General features: G+C 42.4%; 1 protein-coding gene across 1 annotated transcript in view; it reads right to left on the bottom strand.

The window, feature by feature from the left end:
• Positions 1-20,391, bottom strand: part of GOT2 (glutamic-oxaloacetic transaminase 2) — a 28,868-nt gene extending 8,477 nt beyond the window's left edge. Inside the window, exons 1-7 of the mRNA XM_077751278.1 lie at positions 20,220-20,391; positions 9,648-9,804; positions 5,925-6,053; positions 3,055-3,114; positions 2,395-2,556; positions 2,065-2,169; positions 837-987 (exon numbers count right to left, since the gene is read on the bottom strand). Coding sequence (XP_077607404.1) covers positions 837-987; positions 2,065-2,169; positions 2,395-2,556; positions 3,055-3,114; positions 5,925-6,053; positions 9,648-9,804; positions 20,220-20,308 — 853 coding nt within the window. The 5' untranslated portion in view covers positions 20,309-20,391. The remainder of the gene's footprint in view (positions 1-836; positions 988-2,064; positions 2,170-2,394; positions 2,557-3,054; positions 3,115-5,924; positions 6,054-9,647; positions 9,805-20,219) is intronic.
• Between the last annotated feature and the right edge of the window lie 1,455 nt (positions 20,392-21,846).

The following is a 21,846-nucleotide window of genomic DNA, read 5'->3' as shown; positions in this document are numbered from 1 at the left end:
GGTGACGTACTGTAGGAGAGACACCACGGTCAGAGGGCTGTAACACTCTCTAGAGGCTCACAATTACAGAACTGAGGTCAAGCCGGCAGAGGCAGTGCTCGGTAGCCAGTGCCCTTCCTTTTTCAGAGGCTGAAGACAATGTTCCAAATGGCTATTTGCAAAGGATAAAATGGCACTATTGTTTCCTTTCCCCATTTGCTAAGAGAAAGGCTGATTCCCCTCAGAGTTCTCAAAAGAGCTATCCCGGGGCGCCTGGGTGGCTTAGTCAGTTAAGTGTCCGACTTTCGCTTAGGTCATGATCTCACAGTTCGTGGGTTCGAGCCCCGCGTCGGGCTCTGTGCTGACTGCCAGCTCAGAGCCTGGAGCCTGTTTCAGAGTCTGTGTCTCCCTCTCTCTCTGACCCTTCCCTGCTCACGCTATCTCTCTCTCTCACCTAGAAATAAATAAAAAACATTTAAAANAGATTCAATTTGCTGTAGCTACCATCAGCAGCGCCGCATAAATGTTATAAATAAACACCTTCCAACAACCAGTATGGTGACTCTACAGAGATAACAGAAAGAAAGTCTGAGTACTCAAAGGTCTCTTTATTACATCCAACTTCTTGGCTCATGGGGCAGTTACTTCTTGTTTAGAGAAACAGTAGTTTTCTCTGCTGAAGGAATTCAGGGACACAAAAGATGATGTGCTAAAGTCAGTAAAATCCATGTTACCAATCTTTCCTCTCCAGGTAACACACACACACATGGACAGACACAGACACCTCTGTGGCATCCTTTTCCAGCACTTTTTCATTCTCACCAGGACATACATCACAGCTGGGTCCTTTAGCTTACCGTATAAGCCCATGTTCTTGGCATAGGATTGGCAGAGACAAACATCAATGCCCTGTTCAATGAAGTGGCGTACAGCCCAGGCATCCTTGTTACCATCACCACTGGCAAAGCCTTGGTAGGCCATGTCAAAGAACGCAAAGAGGTTGTTTTTCTGGGAAGGAAAGAGAAGAGCAAAGCTTTAGGCAGTCCCTCCCAAGACAACCCACATGGTTGCCTGTGCCTCTTGGGACTATGTCTGCCTCATATACAGTCAACACAGTTTCCTCCCCAATTGGAAATTTGGAGATATTTAATTTTCCTTGAGTTAAGATATCATCGTATATGTTTTCACTTTGGTGGATATGGTCCCTCAAGAAGACATGAAGAAAAGAGACTCTAATTTCAGTTTTCCCAGAAAGCTGCTTGTTCAAATAGGAAGCTCTTTTCAGGCCCACAGGAGTCTGGGTAATTACTGTGGTTCAGTCAACACAGGACCAGCATCAGCCTTTTCTGGGGCTAACAGAACTCTGACACCCTCGTCTAACACCCAGGGCTCATGGAAAGGCCTCATGAGAACCATCTCATCTTCAAAGTGCTTTCCGAATGCTCTTTCTGTTTTTTTTTTCCTTTATTCTGTTTGCACCTTAGGTTTGACAGAATGTAAAGAAATAGAAACCAAAAGAAGGGAAAACGTGGACATAAGGCAGCATAAATTATTTTCCTCCCTTGAAAAATTTTTAAGTAAACTATATCCCTAATGTGGGTCTCAAACTCATGACCCTGAGAAAATGAGTTACAGTCTACCTACTAAGCCACCAAGGTGCCCCTCCTCCCTTGAAATTTTGACTAGGGCCTTCTCTGACAGCTGACCCTGTGAATGATAATGGCAATGCTGAGGAAACAGGCAAGGATAGGAGGGGACATGAAACGGTATATAAAGGATGAACAAGTAACAGTGACCAGGGCAAATGACAGACATCCCAGAGCCAGTGGATATCCGCTGTACAGGCCAGTCAATGACAAGATTTATCAGAATTCCCCAAATCCAGGCTGAGGAACAAAAATTATTTGCAAGCTGCTCATATACCATCAATGAAGAACTGCTAATTACGCAAATGAGAAGCTTTTTCCTGAAAACTTAACAATGGGCTCAAGGGTAAATAATTCTCATTGTTAAGACTTTGCCAAGTCAAACTTCTAAGGCCAGTTACTGGACACAGAACTGTCAGCATCACTTCACTCTCCTTACCTTCACCACTGTTGCTATTTCCTTCCACTGCTCAGGGCGAGGGTCCACTCCCGTGGGATTGTGGGCACAGGCATGCAGGAGAAGAACACTCTGCTGTGGCATTTTCTAAAGAGACAACCAACAGATGATTTTGCAGCCCTGAACAAGAGAGTTGATCTGAAATGTTACAGGGTCACTATTTTTGATGAACAAAGATAATATGAGTTCTGAGAATTAGCTCATTACAGTATTTTAAGCCAGATATTGAGACCAAGCTGTGAGAAATCAAATCTCCACAAGGAGGTTTGTTCCTCGTTCCTTCACCCCTCTTGCCCTGAAAGCCACACTTACTGAAATGTCCTCTATAGCGCCTGTGAAGTCAAAGCCACACGTCTTGGGGTCATAGTATCGATAACCATGTAGCTGCATGCCAGCGTCCCTGAAGATGGGTGTGTGATTTCCCCAGGATGGTTTGGGCAGAAAAACATCTCGGCTGAACTTGAAAAATCTTTGCTAAAAAATGGGATGAAAGGGAATGGAAAAATAAAGGGGGAAAAAAGTGACATTTTATGGAGGAAGACACTTTTCTCTATTGAAACTCAGTTTATCTCAATGATTCAGAGACAGAAATGACGGAGAGATAGCAATGACTCAGCAGCAAGACTGCCTGGCAAGTAAACTGGCTGTGTAGTCCAGGACCTGTCTGGGCCTCACTTTCTTCCTTTGTAAAACAGCATTAAACAAACTCCCTTCGTAAAGATTAAATGAGTTCAAACAAAAGCTGCTAGTAACAGATTTGTGCTCAATAAATTATACTTATTGTTATAATTGCTCAAGTTTAATTACATGAGACAGAGAGAGAGAGAGAGCACATACACAAGCATGTACATGGGGAAGGGGCAGAGAGAGACGAAGGGCAAGAGAATCCCAAGCAGGCTCCACACTTGTAGCCATCCTCCTTAACTTACAGACCGTCTAACATTTCTTTCCTGAAGGAGTTTCCAGACTCACCAGAAAACTGGCTCCAATCCTCAAGGCTCCGGTTCCAGAAATGGTCTGCACGGTGACGTACTGTAGGAGAGACACCACGGTCAGAGGGCTGTAACACTCTCTAGAGGCTCACAATTACAGAACTGAGGTCAAGCCGGCAGAGGCAGTGCTCGGTAGCCAGTGCCCTTCCTTTTTCAGAGGCTGAAGACAATGTTCCAAATGGCTATTTGCAAAGGATAAAATGGCACTATTGTTTCCTTTCCCCATTTGCTAAGAGAAAGGCTGATTCCCCTCAGAGTTCTCAAAAGAGCTATCCCGGGGCGCCTGGGTGGCTTAGTCAGTTAAGTGTCCGACTTTCGCTTAGGTCATGATCTCACAGTTCGTGGGTTCGAGCCCCGCGTCGGGCTCTGTGCTGACTGCCAGCTCAGAGCCTGGAGCCTGTTTCAGAGTCTGTGTCTCCCTCTCTCTCTGACCCTTCCCTGCTCACGCTATCTCTCTCTCTCACCTAGAAATAAATAAAAAACATTTAAAAAAAAAAAAAAGAGCCATCCCTTCAGTTTCCAACACCTTTGCTGATGGAGAAGCTATGGCTTGTTATTAGTATCACACAGTATTATATGAGAAACTTTCAGGACCCAACTTCGCCCCCCAGGTAAAAGGGCTAATTTATACATATATAATGGTCACTACATTAAACTATTCTAGAATTATACAAAATTCAATGAGTTTCTGAACATCAGAGCTCCTTGAAAAGCAAGTCAATACATTAGAATAATATTACTACATTTTATTATTATTTTTAAAAAGTTTATTTATTTGAGGGAGGAGAGGCAGAGAGAAAGAATCCCAAGCATGCTCTGCACTGTCAGCGTAGACTGACACAGGGCTCAAACTCATGAACCGGGAGATCATGACCTGAGCCAAAATCAAGAGTCAGGTGCTTAACTAACTGAGCCACCCAGGCAATCTGAATAATATTATTACATTTTTAAGGCTAAGAGGCTCCATTCTAAGAGTTTTCATAATCTGAAAATATTATTTTTTGAGTATAAGAAAGGTGCCTCAGGTAAATCTGTTTCTTTCAGTCAACTTTAGGGAATAAGAAACCACAGATTTTTAAAAAAATTGTTTTAATGTTTATTCATTTTTGCGAGATGGAGAAACACAGGGCATTAGCAGGGGAGGGGCAGAGATAGAGGAAGACACAGAATCTGAAGCAGACTCCAGGTTCTGAGCTGTCAGCACAGAGACTGACCTGGGGCTTGAACTCATGAACCGTGAGATCATGACCTGACCTGAAGTCGGATGCCCAACCAACTGAGCCACCCAGGTGCACCTCACAGATTTTTTTCTTATGGCACCATAGAAATTCAAGGTTCTATAAAACATAACCCTATTTTCTGGACTGGGGGTGGGGACAGAAGAAACGGGGAATCTAACTAACGCACTCCTTACTAAAAACAGTTTGTCTCTGCAAACTCTGCAATGATAGAATAAAAACCTAACTGTAAATTTGAGAATAGTAAGAATTCACAAAGGCACAGCAATTTATAAAAGACAAACTGATGTTATTACAGAAAAATACGGAAATTTTATTTATAAGGGGTTAACATGTGGCTGACTGCATGAATATCAATCAAATCATATTCTGTCCATGAATTAGGATCATTACTACATCACCCTCGGGTGGAGGCGTAAGCTCTTTTCTTGAGTTAATGAACGAACATGTGGACTTAGATGAGCCTTGTGAATAAACTGTTATTCTGGTTTTGGGGGCAGGAAGGAAATGGTGGCTTAGTTCTGCTACTTTGTGTGTTTTTCTCCAGACTTAGAAAAAATAATTAAACCTGCAAATGTATCCATTAAGAACATAATCTGTTTCACAAGAAAGTCCACTATGGCGCACAGGAGTCACATGCAGGTGGGCTGCTCAGTGGCCTGGCTGCCTCCCACCTGCACCACGTTCCTCTTCTACTCTAAGTGCTGAGCCCGTGCGTGCTCTGTGGGTGCACAGAGGAATCTGTTTGTAAAATGCTGGTGTTCAGTGACCTTTAGAGACACCCTTCTTCTACAAGAAGAGGGCCCCCTGGGAGATGGGAGGAGGAGACACCCAGGAGACATCTGTGCTGCCCCCTCATGGCTGCACGATGCTCTCTGGACCTGAGAGGGCAAGGAGGCAGCAAGAAGGGAGCATGGTCTGCTCTAATTTAAGACCCAACCTGACTGTGAAGAGTGGCAGAGCAGTGCCAGACTGGTCCTGCCCATAAGAGCCCTGCCTGTCTGCTTCCTCTGTCTACACTCAGAACATGAGGGTAGTGGCAAATTATAGTCCTGAAACTGGGAATAGTTTGGAATTTCATTTTTTAAGTTTTTTATTTATTTTGAGAGAGAAGGTGTGAGTGGGGGAGGGGCAGAGAGAGAGGGAGACACAGAATCCAAAGCAGGCTCCAGGCTCCGAGCTGTCAGCACAGACTCAACTCGGCACTTGGACTCAGGAACCCTGAGATCATGACCTGAGCCGAAATCAGACACTTAACCAACGGAGCCACCCAGGCACCCCATAGTTTGGCATTTCATTTTTTAAGTTTCTGAAGCATATTCAGTACAACATGAACATAAGTACCCATGGAGCAGTGTCAAATCTTCAGTCAAATTACTATTCCATTCTCAGGATTACTGCTGCATTTTTGGAATTGGTATTATATGAAATCTTTTATTTAACAAGTGCCAATTTACTTACTTTCTGAAGAAGAGATATTAGCAATAGTGTGGTCACTTCAAAAGGACGATCACACGAAGTGATGTATCTTTGTTTAAATTAGTTCAAATTTGTTTAAACTGTTACATTTAAAAACAACAGAATCTGTGGGACGCCAGTCTTCTCTGCTTACCCGGCCATTTTTCAACACTTCGTTGTTCTCTCCCAGGGCTAGTTCTGCAGAGGCCTTGCAAAAGTCAGCGAGTCCCGCGATGGGCAGGTATTCTTTGTCCAAATTTTTTGCAGCGATCTGGGCCTCTGCCTGGACATGAGAAAATGTACCCGCTTAGTTTCTTCTCCTTGTCTGGAATTACTATGATTAATATTTAATGTTTTATAAGATAAACATATATATTAAATATAAAGGAAATAAAGCCTTGTTTTTAATTTGGAAATACAGTCCAAGGAAAAGGGTAAATACCACATCTGAAACTAATATTACACTGTATGTTAACTAACTGGAATTTAAATAAAAATTTGAAAATACAAAAAAAAATACAAACTATAAAAAGAAGATAGCAAAACACTTAATATTTTGTATTGCAGAACAGAAATATTTCTAATTTTTAAAATCACATTTTGCTTTTTTTTTTTTTACAATTAGGCTTTATGTGAATGGGTACACAATGTTCTCTTGGTTAATAGTTAATACAAAATGGCATTCTTGGAAAACACAAGAACAAGGTTTACGAACAACACTTAAATCACTTAGAAGTAGATATAATAAAATCAAACTAAATACATAAAAAATAAGTATTTCAAGGTATACGCCAGTCTGAGAACTGCAAAGGGTTAATATTAACAGCCATATATCTTCATGTTTTGGAGACTCAGGTGTGGCTGTCCCTTTAGCTGTGTGACTCTGAGCACTTAGTAACCTTCCCAAATCTCAGCTGAATGGGAGAACTTGAAGTAATGTACAAGAGCGTACGGTGTTGCTAGTCTGTAAAATGACTAATACTCGCTGAGTACTTTAAGCTGGCTGAGACCAGAGCAGTCCCTGCACAACCAGAGACCAGGCGGCAGCAGGTTTCAATGGGTCTTCTCACAATTGTTGAGCCCTTTTTTTCTACTCCGAGAACTCTAGAGATGACACCTAACCCACACTCCCACATTTTTAGAAGAAATTTCTTCTTCCAGTGGTTCATTCAGGCCATGTTCTATTACTTCAGTGGCTCATGAGGGCTGAGCCAGCCTGCTGTATAGTGTGCAGCTCAGATGATTAGGGAGTTCTTACCCTCACCCGGAAGTATTCTTTTGGAATGTTCACTTGCTGTGCCCACTTCTGCTGTATGGAGGAAGCACCCCATCACCACCCCACTTTTGGAAGTGACAAAGAAGCATTCGTATATCAACAGAGGAGGTGTAGCTGGAAAGGAAACTCATACTTTCTTTTAAAAAACTGTCCTAAGAGTATTAATTATTTAAAGTTATAATGATAACCAATAGAAAGACTACTAATAAAAATACAACAAAAATAAAGCAAATTATTCTACAGTTCAGTAAGAAAAAAGGACACAGCATGTCTGTGTAAGAGAGCTTTATGAAGACAATCAACATGACAGAAACGGAAAATAACCACAGTAACCCTCATCCACAAAGGGCTATCAAATTTTTTTAATGTTTTATTTATTTCTGAGAGAGAGAGCGAGCGAGCATGAACAGGGGAGGGTCAGAGAGAGAGAGATACAGAATCTGAAACAGACTCCAGGCTCTGAGCTAGCTGTCAGCACAGAGCCCGACGTGGGGCTTGAACTCACAAACTGAGATCATGACCTGAGCCAAAGTTGGACGCTTAACTGAATGAGTCACCCAGGAGCCCCCACAAAGGGCTATTCTCTTTTTTTTTTAAGCCACTCTGACCAGTGTGAGGTGGTATTTCAGTGTGGCTTTATTTTTATTTTTTCTTTCACATTTTATTGTCAAGTTGGTTTCCACATAACACCCAGTGCTCATCCCAACAAATGCCCTCCTTCATGCCCATCACCTCTTTTCCCCCTCTCCTCCACCCCCATCAACCCTCAGTTTGTTCTCAGTATTTAAGTGTCTCTTATGGTTTGTCTCTCCCTTTCCTTAACTATTTCCCCCCTTCTCCTTCCCCCATGGTCCTCTATTTAGTTTCTCCTGTTTCACGAGAGTGAAAACATATGGTATCTGTCCTTCTCTACCTGACTTATTTCACTTAGCATAACGCCCTCAAATTCCACCCACATTGCTAAAAATGGTCAGATTTCATTCCTTCTCATTGCCATGTAGTATTCCATTGTATAGATAAAACCACATCTTCTTGATTCATTCATCAGGTGATGGACATTTAGGCTCTTTCCATGATTTCAAGCTATTGTTGAAAGTGCTGCTATGAACATTAGGGTACATGTGCCCTTATGCATCAGTACTCCTGTATCCCTTGGGTAAATTCCTAGCAGTGCTATTGCTGGGTCATAGAGGAGTTCTATTGTTAATTTTTTGAGGGACCTCCACACTGTTTTCCAGAGGGGCTGCACCAGTTTACATTCCCACCAGTAGTGTAGGAGCGTGCCCGTTTCTCCATATCCTTGCCAGCATGTATAATTTCTTGATTTGCTCATTTTAGCCACTCTGACTGGCGTGAGGTGGTATCTCAGTGTGGTTTTGATATGTCCTTCCCTGATGATGAGGGATGCTGAGCAACATTTCATGTGTCTGTTGGCCATGTGGATGTCCTCTTTGGAGAAGTGTCTGTTCATATCTTCTGCCCATTTTCTTCACTGGATTATTAGTTTTTTGGGTGTTGAGTTTGGTAAGTTTTTTTTTCCCTACAAAATTGCCTTTAATTTTTTTAAATAGTTTATTGTCAAGTTGGTTTCCAAATAACACTCAGTGCTCATCCCCACAAGTGCCCTTCTCCATGCCCATCACCTCCCTTCCCATCCCCCCAACCCCATCAGTCCTCAGTTTGTTCTCAGTATTCAAGAGTCTCTCATGGTTTGCCTCCCTCCCTCTCTCCCGCTATTTTCCTCCCTTTTTCTCCCCGATGGTCCTCCATTAAGTTCCTCCTAATCCTCCTATACGTGCAAACACATGGTAGTTGTCTTTCTCCGCCTGACTTATTTTGCTCACCCTAAAGGTCCATCCATGTTGCTATACATGGCCAGATTTCATTCTTTCTCATTGCCATATAGTATTCCATTGTATAGATAATCCACATCTTGATCCATTCGTCAGTTGATGGACACTTAGGCTCTTTCCATGATTTCAAGCTATTGTTGAAAGTGCTGCTATGAACACTGGGGTACATGTGCCCTTATGCATCAGCACTCTTGTATCCCTAGGGCAATAGCAGTGCTATTGCTGGGTCATAGGGGAGTTCTACTGTTAATTTTTTGAGGGACCTCCATACTGTTTTCCAGAGGGGCTGCACCAGTTTACATTCCCACCAATAGGGTAGGAGGGTGCCCATTTCTCCACATCCTCGCCAGCATCTGGAGTCCTCTGATTTGCTCATTTTAGCCACTCTGACCGGCGTGAGGTGGTATCTCAGTGTGGTTTTGATTTGTATTTCCACAAAGGGCTATTCTGATCACCAAAAGGCACTGTTTAATTTTTGGTCCTATGTGCACCCTCAGATTAAACATGACATGACACCTGCTTCAGTAGATAATTGCATAAATTCAATCTTGAAAAAGACCACATCGTTCCAATCCGTCACTTTTACAGCCAAGGAGACCACAGAAGCCAACCTAAGTGATTCAAGCGGTTAGTGCCAGAACTAGAACCTAGTCTCCCAACTCCTAGTCTGGCACTCTTTCTGCCACTCTCTAGGAGCTCTGTGCAGTTTACCCACTCCAAGAAGGCAGAGGCTGAATGGCAAACTCACCTTCCGGACACTAGGAAGCACATAAGGCTTTCCATTATCATCCCGGTAGGCACCAACTCCCAGATTCATCTTTTTGCTGTTGGTGTCTCTCTTAAAGGCTTCTGTGACACCCAGGATGGGATCTGGTGGCCCCATCTCCACATGGGTCCACCAGGAACTGAAATGGGAAATAAATAGAAATGAGTCATAGTAGCTAGATTTCCATGGCCAGAGACATCTCAGATCTGCTGAAAATCCATTTCTTTGCAGAAGAATGCAGAAGACCACAAAAGCACTGAGAAGCTGGATACCTGATTCATCCTGGGGAAGATAAGGTGCATGTTTAGGCTTTTAAAGTAGCTCAAACCTGTCCTGAACTCCCAGGCAAAGAGGGCTGTGAGAAACAGAGTGGTAGAAGATGACACAAGAGAAGCAAACAAGGGCAAGAGTATTATGTGATACCCTCCCTCAAAGGGGGTTGGGTTTTATCTTGTTCTCAAAATTGTTAAAGGGTATCATTTGGAGAGCTTGTTAAAAATACAGGTTCCTGTGTGTCCAATCTTGGATATAATGAGGGCATGTGGAGTCATTAAAGCTTTGTGTTTTTTGGGTGGGAGGAGGGCTGTTGATCAGGTAAGGGGAGGGACATGAATACCCTTGCATGTTTAGAGCCCATCTGCTAGCAAGGGAGGGCACTGAATGCAGAGTGTAAGTGTAGATGCAGAAGGATCACTCACTGGCTCACTATGTGTCCAGAAAGTTAAAGAGATGAAGGCCTGAACGAGGATGGGGCAGTAGGGCTTAAGAGGAAGACAAGATTTTTAATTTAGAAATTAAAAATCAACAAGAATTGGGGCGCCTGGGTGGCTTAGTCGGTTGGGCGTCCGACTTTCGCTTGGGTCATGATCTCGCGGTTCGTGGGTTCGAGCCCCGTGTCGGGCTCTGTGCTGACTGCCAGCTCAGAGCCTGGAGCCTGTTTCAGTCTGTGACTCCCTCTCTCTCTGACCCTCCCCTGCTCACGCTGTCTCTCTCTCTCTCTCTCTCCTAGAAATAAATAAAACATTAAAAAAAAATCAACAAGAACTGCTTGTAACAACCTGATTCCTTTACTACTTACTAAGTTAAAAATGCTGGACAATGTTTATTATTCCATATTTATATGAGAGTCACGATTTTACCTTAAAAATTACCTCTTAAAAAAATTTATCTCTTAACAGTCTTGGGCGAGGGGTGTCATCCACCTGGGCCAAGTTAATTGTGCTGCTAGGAAGTACACACCTGTCCTCAGTGCCCTGAGGTAATTTCAAAAGGCAACAGAACTTTCTGTTTTTCGGCAATAGAACTTTAAAGGTTTTTTTTTTTTAAAGTTTATTTATTTATTTAGAGAGAAAGCGAGTGAGTGGGGTAGGAACAGAGAAAGAAAGAATCAGAAGCAGACTTCACACTGTTAGCCACAGAGCCCTGCGCAGGGTTTGATCCCAAGAACTCGAGATCATGACCTGAGCTGATATCAAGAGTCTGACACTCAACCAACTAAGCCACCCTGGCACCCTGAGGCAATAGAACTTTTAAATTACAGTTTCTCTGGCTTGTTCTCCATCCCCTAGTGATTTGCGGTTTTGTTTCTGGCCCACCTATGGTCAATAAGCTAGTCCTCATTGGCAGCAATGACTGTGAATCTGGTTTTATGATCTGATCATTCAGTAATTTCCGTAAACAGACAGCAGAGATCTATTCTCTGCTGGGTGAAAGATAACACATAAAAATGGTTTCTTGTTGGTTTGATTTTGTTTTTTGTTTCTTTTTTTATCAGAACTGTGAGGTTTTTATTTGTGTTTATTGTCAGCCTGTGGCTGAAGTTATAGACCTAAAGAGCTCTAAGATCTCCATGTGTCATTAATTCAGAAAGGCTTTTTTTTTTTTTGTTTTGCCTCTGAGTTTCTGAATGTGAAATGTTTTCCAGCTTTGGAGGGTACTGATAAATTGGATTATAAAAATCTCAAAGGAGCTCTGTTCTGATTGTGTTATAGGGACTGAATTTCTATTACTTTAAATAAGCTAGACAAAAGTTTTTTCTTAAAGAAACTAACTCAGAAATGTTTAAAAACTTCAAGTTCACATAAATGAGATAAACCTTTGAGACTAGTTTAACTGAAAGTAGCTATGTCTTTTGGGGTGCCTGGATGGCTCAATTAAGTGACTGACTCTTGATCTTAGCTCAAGTCTTTTTTTCTTTTTCTTTCTTTTTTTTTACAAATAGTTTATTGTCAAATTAGTTTCCACATAACACTCAGTGCTCATTCCCATAAGTGTCCTCCTCTATGATCTTAGCTCAAGTCTTGATCTCACGGTTGTAAGTTTAAGCCCCTTATGGGGCTCCATGCGGAGTGTGAAGCTTAAAAAAAAACAAACAAACCATGTCTTTTATTTAGATACAAGCATACATTTTCTTCTATGCGGCTTGTTTTTTCCTAAAGTTATATTGGTTTACTTATACTATACACAAAACATTCCTAATGTAATGTTGAAAATTATGAAAAATCTGAACTTATGTTCAACTAATTATAATGACATATTTTCACCTCATACCTATCAGAATGGCTAAAATCAAAGACAAAAGAAATAAGTGTCAGGTAGGATGTGGAAGAAAAGGAATCCTCATGCACTGTTTATGGGAATGCAAACTGGTGTAGCTACTGTGAAAAAGACTATGGAGGTTCCTCAAAAAAATGAAAAATAGAGGGCACCTGGCTGGTTCAGTGGATAGGGCAGGTGGCTCTTGATCTCAGGGTCATGAGATTGAGCCCCATGTTGGGTGTTGAGAATACTTAAAAAAGAAAATAACAACAACAATAACAACAAAAGTTAAAAAAAAAATAAACAGAATTGCCATGGGCCCCAGTAACTCTGCTATAAAATATTTACCCAAAGAAAACAAAAACACTAATTCGAAAGATAAATGCTTCCCTATGCTTACTGCAGCATTATTTACAATATCTAAGATAGAAGCAGCCCGAGTGCCCATCCGCCAACAAATGACAGAGAAGATATACTATACATAAACACAGGAATATTACTCAGCCATAAAAAATGAAGTCTTGCCATTTACAACATGGATAGATCTAGAGGGCATAATGCTAAGTGAAATAAGTCAGTCACAGAAAGACAAATACTGTTATCATTTAATTCATATATGGAATTTATGAGACAAAATAAACAAAGAAGAGACAAATAAAAAAACCAGACTCTTTAAAATATAGAGAATGGCTGGTTTCCAGAGGGGAGGTGGCTGGGTGGGGAATGGGTGAAAATAGGCAAAAGGGATTAAGAGTACACTTCGATTGATGAACACTGAGTAATGCATAGAATTACTGAATCATTATATCGTATACCCAAAACTAACATAATGCTGTATGTTAATTAAATTAAAAAATAAAAAATTAAATGTTTTTTCTTTTATTAGTAAGCTAAATTTTTTAGAACAGTTTTAGATTTACAGAAAATTGAGCAGCTAGTACAAAGTTCCCACAACTTGCCCTCCAACAGTTTCCTCTTATTACTAACATTTTATATTAGCAGAGTACTTTCATTACAATTAATGAACTGATCCACATTATTAAGTCCACAATTTATTTAGACTTCTTTAGTTTTTACCTCATATCTTATTTTTGGTATAAAGTTCCATCCAGGATACTATATTACATTTACTTTTCATGTCTCCTGAGGCTTCTCTTGGTGGTGACAGTTTCAGACATTCTTTGCCTTTAATCACCTTGACAGTTTTGGGGAGTACTGGTCAGACATATTACAGGATACCCCTCTCTTGGATTTGGTATTTTTCTCTTCAGACTGAAGTTATCGATATTTCGAAAAAAAATAATTTATTTTGTAATGTGTTAGCTTGAAGACAATTCCCAAGATCTTTAAGCAACTTAAAATCTTGGCCTAATTTAATTATGAGTTAATGGGTTAATCATCGGATACTTAGACAATTTCTAAGATAGGATACAGACACACTGATTACTAATCATAATTTAAAATTCATATATTTTACTTATTTTTACATGTGCTGTTAGACTATAGCTTTGGGTCATTTTAGTAAGCATGCTGTTGCCATTTCAAGAAAGTGTAGGGGCACCTGGGTGGCTCAGTCGATTAAGCGTCCAACTTCGGCTTAGTCATGATCTCAACAGTTCGTGGGTTCGAGCCCCGTGTTGGGCTCTGTGCTGACAGCTCAGAGCCTGGAGCCTGCTTTGGATTCTCTGTCTCCCACTCTCTGCCCGTCCCCCGCTCACACTCTATCTCTCTTAAAAATAAATATTAAAAAAAAAAGAAAGAAAAAATATATAAAAGGGATATGCGTGTGGCTGTAGAAGGTGAACTATGTGCCCCCACTAGTTTGCTAAAATGCTTGCACAGGACTGGCATTAATGCCCTCCCATCAGTTTTATCTGTGAAATGGAAGTTACTTTGGCTAAAAGTTATTTTTTAAGTTTATTTATTTTGAGAGAACGAGGAGGGGAGAGAGGGAGAGAGAAGCAGGCTCTGCACTGAGCCTGACATACGGCTCGATCTCACTACTGTGAGGTCATGACCTGAGCAGAAATCAAGAGTCAGATGCTTAACTGAGTGAGCCACCCAGGCATCTTGGCTAAAAGTTATTTATTTATTTTAAAAAAAAAAATTTTTTTTTTTAATTTATTTTTGAGACAGAGAAAGACGGAGCATGAGTCGGGGAGGGGCAAAGAGAGAGGGAGACACAGAATCTGAAACAGGCTCCAGGCTCTGAGCTGGCTGTCAGCATAGAACCCAATGCGGGGCTCAAACCCATGAACCACGAGATCATGACCTGAGCAGAAGTCGGACATTTACCCAATTGAGCCACCCAGGCACCCCTAAAAGTTATTTTTAATGAGTGGTTGAGAGTATACTAGGATTAACTGTGACAAGAGAAGTACAACTTTGTATATGCTTTAGTTTTACAAGGAAAAAACTGTCATGTTGTCCTAAAGCTGTGATCCTCAAACATTTTGGTCTTTGGATCCCTTTTTACTGGTAAAACTTGTTGAAGGTCTGAAATAGCTTTTATTTATGTGGGGTATAATGACTAGTATTTACTGTATCAGAAATTAAAACTAAGAAATCTCTTACTAAAGTATCAGCTTGTTCCCAATACGAAAGAGCATGTAATGAAGGACAAAACTTGGAAAATGAATTTTGTCTTGATTCATAAAATCTAAGTCTGGAAAGAAGCTATGAAATGTGTTAACATCTTTAAAAGTTTGCTCAGTCTTCCCTGGTTCAGTGATTAATGACTTTATCTATAATATGAGAGGTTATTTTTTACCTTCTGTGTTACATGCCTATGCAGTGGAGATTCTGTGTTTTATCAGAATACTTCTTTATGCTTTATGTTGACTCTCTTATGTCCTTAAGGAAAAAACAAAACACAAAACACAGTTCCTCACATATGAAGGAGCTAAGGTTCTTTACAATCATGCTATATGTTTAATTTTAATGTTTTCTCATTTTAATTAAATAGGTAAACAATGATTAATTCCAGATACTCACAATCCTATTTTAATTAAGTGACCAAATATCATCTAACACATTTTTTGATTTGGCCTTCTTAAAGTGAATCCTAAATACAGCATACCTCAAACTTTCAGGCTTTCTTTCAACTAAAACTACTATGAGATTAAAAAAAAATATTTTATTTATTTTTGAGAGCGCGCACGTGGGGGAGGGGTAGAGAGGGGGGGACAGAGGATCCCAAGCAGGCTGAGAGTAGCGAGCCTGCTGTGGGGCTTGTACTCACCAGCCACGAGACCGTGACCTGAAGTTGGACACTCAAGCCACTGGGCTACGCAGGTGCCCCACTACTGTGAGATTTCTAAGCATGCACCCAAGAAGCACCATCTATTTTTAACACATACTCTCAGCAGCAGGATGCGTTAAGGTATCAAAATGGAGGTTTTACCTCATGGTAAATTACTCTTCTGAGAAAAAGATTACTCCTTTTCTTCAGGACAAATAGGCAAAAAGCTTTTTACGGATTCATGTTACAGAAAACAAAGTCTTTATGGTTGTCTAAATCAATCACTGAGAATGTGCTATGTGCTAAGAGCTGGGATTATCAGCGAGAGTAAAACAACCCCTGACTACATTAGGCCAGTGGGGTGACCTGTAGGCAGCTGGGGTAGGAGGATGACCTGCAGCGATAAAGACAGGAAGGCTTCCAGGAAGAGGTGACACATGAGCTGGGTGCTATGGATGAGAGGAGGAAAAACTCGTTCCCAGCAGAGGCCTAAGAATAAAGGCTAAAGGTGAAAAAGAGCTGAGGGGGGGAGTGGCGGCAGGGGGGGAGTGCTGCATGGAAAGGTGGAAGCTGGGGGAGCAAGGTTCCAAATTACCCGGGTGAAATGGCTCAAGTTCCTTTAGTAATCACGTACCCAATCTCAACCAATCAAATGTGTCAGCAGAGCACAGTGAAAGTTCTCTGTGCTCACCACGCTGACAAGCTCAGTGAATTATTTAGAATTTCTTTTCTGAAAATGATTCTCTTCAATTAGTCAGTGGCCAGTCAGCACTCGTACACCTCACTCCTCCACAAGGCACACCGGATGGCTCAGCATGGCATCAGAGTTAAATTTATGCTCTCCTGACAAGCTGAAACTGCCTCGGTATTAATAGCTGTAACTGTGACATACAGTTAATTCTATTATCAAAGTGTAGATTATTCCATTTTTGGATTTCCCAGACTTTTATTGGATCATGTTGGTACTTGGCAAACGGCATGGATTCAAATAACAGCTCAGCTGCCTGCCAGCTGGTGTGCACATAGGCAAGCCAATTATGTCTCAACTTTCCTTATCTGTAAAATGAGCGCATAGTAGTACCTACATTACAGAGTAGTTATAAGGATGAAAGGAGTTCTTTTTTTATTTTTTTATTTTTATTTATTTCTAGGAGAGAGAGAGACAGCGTGAACAGGGGAGGGTCAGAGAGAGAGGGAGATACAGACTCCGAAATAGGCTCCAGGCTCTGAGCTGGCAGTCAGCACAGAGCCTGACGCGGGGCTCGAACCCACGAACCACGAGATCATGACCTAAGCGAAAGTCGGACACTTAACCGACTAAGCCACCCAGGCGCCCCAAGGATGAAAGGAGTTCTTAAATACAAAACACTCTGAGCCTGGAACAGGGTGAGTGCTTGATGTTTACTGGTATCATTGCTACTAAATTAGTTCTTTTTTGCTTTCATTTAGTATGGAGCCAGTATGGAGCCTGGAGAGGCAAGTATGCACATAATTCAAGAAGGAAATGGACATAATTCTATGCCCCCAAGCAGGTCTTTGTTGCTTTTAAGTTATTTGTTTAAAATGTTTATATATTTGTGAGACAGAGAACTGCCTGAGAGGGAGGGCTAGGAGAAGAGAGAGCATCCCAAGCAGGCTCTGTGACACCTTGGAGCCCAAGGCAAGGCTTGAGCTCTCAAACTGTGAGATCACAACCTGAGCCAAAATCAGGAGTCAGACTGAACTACCCAGGCACCCCTTGCTTTTCAATTATTACTGCTTAATTTTCCTACAGTCTTGAGAGACATTATCATTACCACCTGTCTCTCTCATTAGCTCTACTGCCAGGACTCAAAACCCTTCTCTTCTTTTTCATGGTCATAGGCTGCTTAATTGTTCCTGTATCTAAGCAATAGTAAGAAACAGATACTTTGAAGCAACTTCTGATCTGGGCTTGAAGAAAGCTTCCTTTATTTCTTACCCACAGTTTAGACCCTGAAAGCCTGCAGCCACCTGCCTGTATACATCACTGCCATTAACTGGTGAGTGAAAGGAATACTTCGAATGTCCAACACTTATTATAGAAAACCTCCAGGAAGCAACTGTCATTTCAAAACAGATGTCTTGGTCTTTAAGGCATTTAATCAACAATGACAGGACTGCTGCCCTAAGCCACAAGGACAGAAGGCACCATTCTTATTAAATGATGTGAAAGGCACTTATTCATCAAGTTCTTTAAAAAGTTTATTGAGTACAAAGATTCTCTGAGAAACCAAACCCTTGAGTCTTCTGGCAGGGATCTGATCAAGAGTGGATTTTTTTCTTTAGTGTTTTTTTGAGAGATAGAGAGAGAGATACAGACAGACAGACAGAGACAGCACAAGAGACAGAAGCCTAAGCAGGCAGCACGGTCAGTGCAGAACCTGATGTGAGGCTCTATCCCATTAACTGTGAGATCATGACCTGAGCCGAAATCAGGAGTGGGATGCTTAACTAAGCCACCAGGCGCCCCTGGAGTGGTATCTTTTAGGAAGAATTCTAAAAGCAATTTCACAATATTGACTCTTAAACAATGTAAATATAGGAGCGTGGATACTCTTTGGTTAGTTCTACATTAGAAACCATGTTCAGAACCTCTATGCCCTTCACTCCATTCCGTAAAACTGTAAAGACTCTACACCTATAATGTATGAACCATGATGTTTTTAAGGGATAGTACTAGATGAAAACAAGAGTGCTTGGAACAAAACTGATGCTGATAACCTGTGGCCTACAAAGTGATTCCTACCAATGTACTTTGGACATGTGCAAAGCCTCAGCCATTGAGCAATGTTGGCTAACCAAAAGATGTTAGGTACAAACTATTCAGATAAGTTTTCTAATTCAAATGCCTTGTAACTTTTCTGGCAACCTACCTGGTGCTTTAAAATTAAAATAGTTTAAAATATATAGTTTAAGAATAGTTTTAAAAAATGCTTTCCTTCACATTGTTATTTTACTTTGAATCACAGGGCTTGATGTCACCACAACCTGAGTCTAAATCAAGAATTGGTCACTTAACCAAGTAAGCCACCCAGGCACCCCCACATTCTTATTTTAAAATAAAAAGAGAAGTTAATTAATTTGCCCATGATCACAGAGTTAAAAATGGGAAAGATGATACTATAATTTTGACCTTCTAACTACTGGTTATTATACAACTACTGCATACTTTCAAAAGGGTCTTGTGATACTCCTTGTTATTTCACTAAAAATTAAATCAGAATAATTATGAACAGATCATTATGGGCTCTATTACCCAATCATGTATCATTGCTTAAACCTGAACAGCACCTCCTCAACTACAGAAGCTCAACTATTTTAAGGCTTTATATCAGTGAACAAAGTAGGTAAGGCCTCTGCCCTCATGGGACTTACATTCTAACCGTGAAAAGACTGAAAAGAAAAATGAGTCAGCCACTCAAACTCAAAGAATGACTAAAAGGTCACACCCATAGGGATTTTCGGTAAGCACTTTAAGTAAAGCTTTAGGCCGCTAGCCAAATCTAGGAAACAATATTATTTTAAGATTACTACAGTGTTAAATGACTTTCTCTTGCCCATCATTTTAGGCACCCCTTTCCAAACCTGCTGCATGAATAATAACCCCTCCCTACTTCTGGCCCACTAGGTAGGCCTGCTTAAAGAGCACACCTTGACAGAGGGCCAAGGAGGAGCCAAATCTGGAAGAGAAAGGGCCCCAAAGCCCAACCAAAATTGTACTGCCAAGAGTTTGAGGCCGTGTAAAGGACAAACTGTTCTGCTGACTTGAAGACACCGCGCGTACAATATCAAAGGAAAGGCCAGGCACGTAACAGAGGCCAAGGCTTTGCTCCTTGTGGTCAGTATCTGGCTGGAGGCGGGCTGGAGACGAGGTTCTTCATTAGGTGGTACTTAAGGATACTGTCCCAAATCGTCTTCTTTAGTGAATTAATCGCCTGGCTCAGGTCTCCACCAGGAAAGAATTACTAATTTGTTTTAAACTCCCTGCTGTTTTAGTGCAACAATCAGCACGCGGTATGAAATTACATATTTGTATCTTTCTGAGGGCCCCGTCTCTCTCTCAGGCGTGTTCACGCAGCCTCGGTCATTAGCATCGGGTCTAGTACCTGGCTCAGAGAACCTGATGAGACAAAGTGTTTACTGAATGCGAGCAGAGCGAGTTGGAAGGGAAGACCGGCGACTTCTCTACTGTCAGATCCCTTAAGGGCAAACAAAAAGGAGGTGAACTACACCTCTACTCTTCCAAGCAAAGGCCACACGGCCCCGGGGTCACCGGCCACTCAGGCGGTAACGCGACCGGGAGGATGCCGCGCTCCAAGGTCAGGGGCTGCAGAAACGAAAGCTGGGCCGGAAAGCCAGAGCCCCGGGTACCTTCCTCCCGGGTACTTCTTACACCCCGGGCCACGCCCGGCAGTACGCCGCGGCCTTGCCGGCCCGNATCTCCTCACCCCCCCATCCCTGAATGGAAGTCCGGGTGCTGTAGAGGGCCACACTGCCTAACCCCAGGGAACGCGATGGCACGCTCTCCGGCAGTCCTGGGGGCGAAGGAGCGGAGGGATGTAGGACCCCGAGGGTCACTCTGAGTCGCTGGCGCTCAATTATCGGCCCCCAGTGGGCCGAGGGGGTGTCAGAAAAAGTGCGAGTGTGGTGCTCGCGCCCGCGTTTGCGGGGGGAAGTGGGGAGATGTCCTGGGGTGCCCGCAGCCCGGCTGGACAGGCCTTGTCCCCAGCTCCCTCTCCGTCTCCCCTGCTTACCTGGCTCTGGCAGAAGCCGCGGCAGCGAGGCCCGGGTGGAGGGCGGCGGCGGCCCCGGACAGGACGCGGCCGGAGTGCAGCAGGGCCATGGTGGGCGGCAAGAAGGCAGTGGGTAGCTGCAGAACGGAGCGGAGGGCCAGCGAGCGCAGACACGGAGGCGCGGGGTGGCTCTGAANGTGTCTTCAGCCCCCTCCCCCTCACCCCCCGCCAGCCCCGGGCACGTGGTCCCGGAGAATGGTGACGACACCGTTTATTGAGGTTCGAAGCACTTAAAAACCTTTTTTCGTTTAATCACGATGGACCAGACAGTAGAGGTATTGCTTTTATCCCAGTTTGAAAGATGAGAAAATTTAGGTTGATGTAGTTTGCCTACTGCCGTACATCCAACTGGATATTTCGCTAAGTGCAGATCACCTCACCTTCTTCCTGTGTATTTTTGTTTGTTTGTTTTTAAAATCCCTGTTTGTAGAAGATAACAGGCCTGTCTCGTGGCGTATTTCTGAGGATTAAGTGAGATTAGCCGATTACGTCTAAAAATGGCCTGGTTTAGTAAGCACAAGATAACTCGTGGTTATTAATGACAAACTTGTGTTTGTCAAATCCTGCAGTTGTGTGTGGAAGGGAATTAATCAATTTTAAAGGAAAAAGTGAATACAGAAGTTGAATGATTCAAACAAATCCACTCTAAAGAATGGGTATTTCTGGGTGCCTGGCTGGCTCAGTGGTGGAACTGCACCACTTGATCTCAGGGTGGTGAGTGCAAGCCCTGCACTGGGTGTGGAACCTTCTTTAAAACAAGCAAACAAACAAAACCTGCAGAAATGGCTAAAGAATGGCTGTTTCTCTGACACTTCTCTAACCCTGAATAGAACGGTTTCCTTTGCCAATGTAATTTATCCTCCGTGGCATCTCATTGCTTGAATGAGTAAGTCCTAACGCCTATCTAGGGTCATATTCTAGGCCCTTCTCAGTCTAGTTCTAGCTGTCTCAGACTCATCTGTTTACTCTCTGACCTCAACTTATGCTCCCACAGACTGGGACTTTTGATTCTACCACTACATTAGCTTCTTACAGCTGCTCTAACAAGTTACCACAAACTGAATGGTTTAAAACAACAGAAATGTATTGTTTACAGTTCTGGAGGCTAGATACTCCAAATCGAGGTGTCAGCAGGGTTCATTCCCTCTGGAGTCTCTGAGACAGGAGTCTGTTCCCTGCCACTCCCAGCTCCTGGCAGTTGCCAGAAGTCCCTGCCAGCAAGCAGCTCCTTGGCTTGTAGATATATCACTCGATCTCTGCCTGGGTCTTCACATGGGTCTTCACATGGCGTTCTCTCCCTGCGTGTATCTCTCTGGGTCTCTTCTCTTCTTGTAGGACATGGATCATATTGGATCAGGGTCCGCCTTAATGGTTTCATCTTAAGGTGATTACATCTGCAAAGGCCCAACTTGCAAATTAGTCATATTCACAGGTAATTGAAATTGGAACATATATTTTGCGGGGATGCATTTCGTCCCGTAATCATCACTATCATTAAGACCCAGCAATTATACTTCCAGCTATAGACCCTAGAGACCTTCTGCGTGTATAAGGATGTTAGTGAAGCATTGTTTATAAAAGAAAAACA

Source organism: Crocuta crocuta, unplaced genomic scaffold (assembly GCF_008692635.1).
Source record: "Crocuta crocuta isolate KB4526 unplaced genomic scaffold, BGI_CrCroc_1.0 scaffold124, whole genome shotgun sequence".
NCBI classification, from domain to species: Eukaryota; Metazoa; Chordata; class Mammalia; order Carnivora; family Hyaenidae; genus Crocuta; species Crocuta crocuta.
Note: the sequence above shows the minus strand (reverse complement) of the source record. Positions and strands in the feature narration are given on the sequence as shown.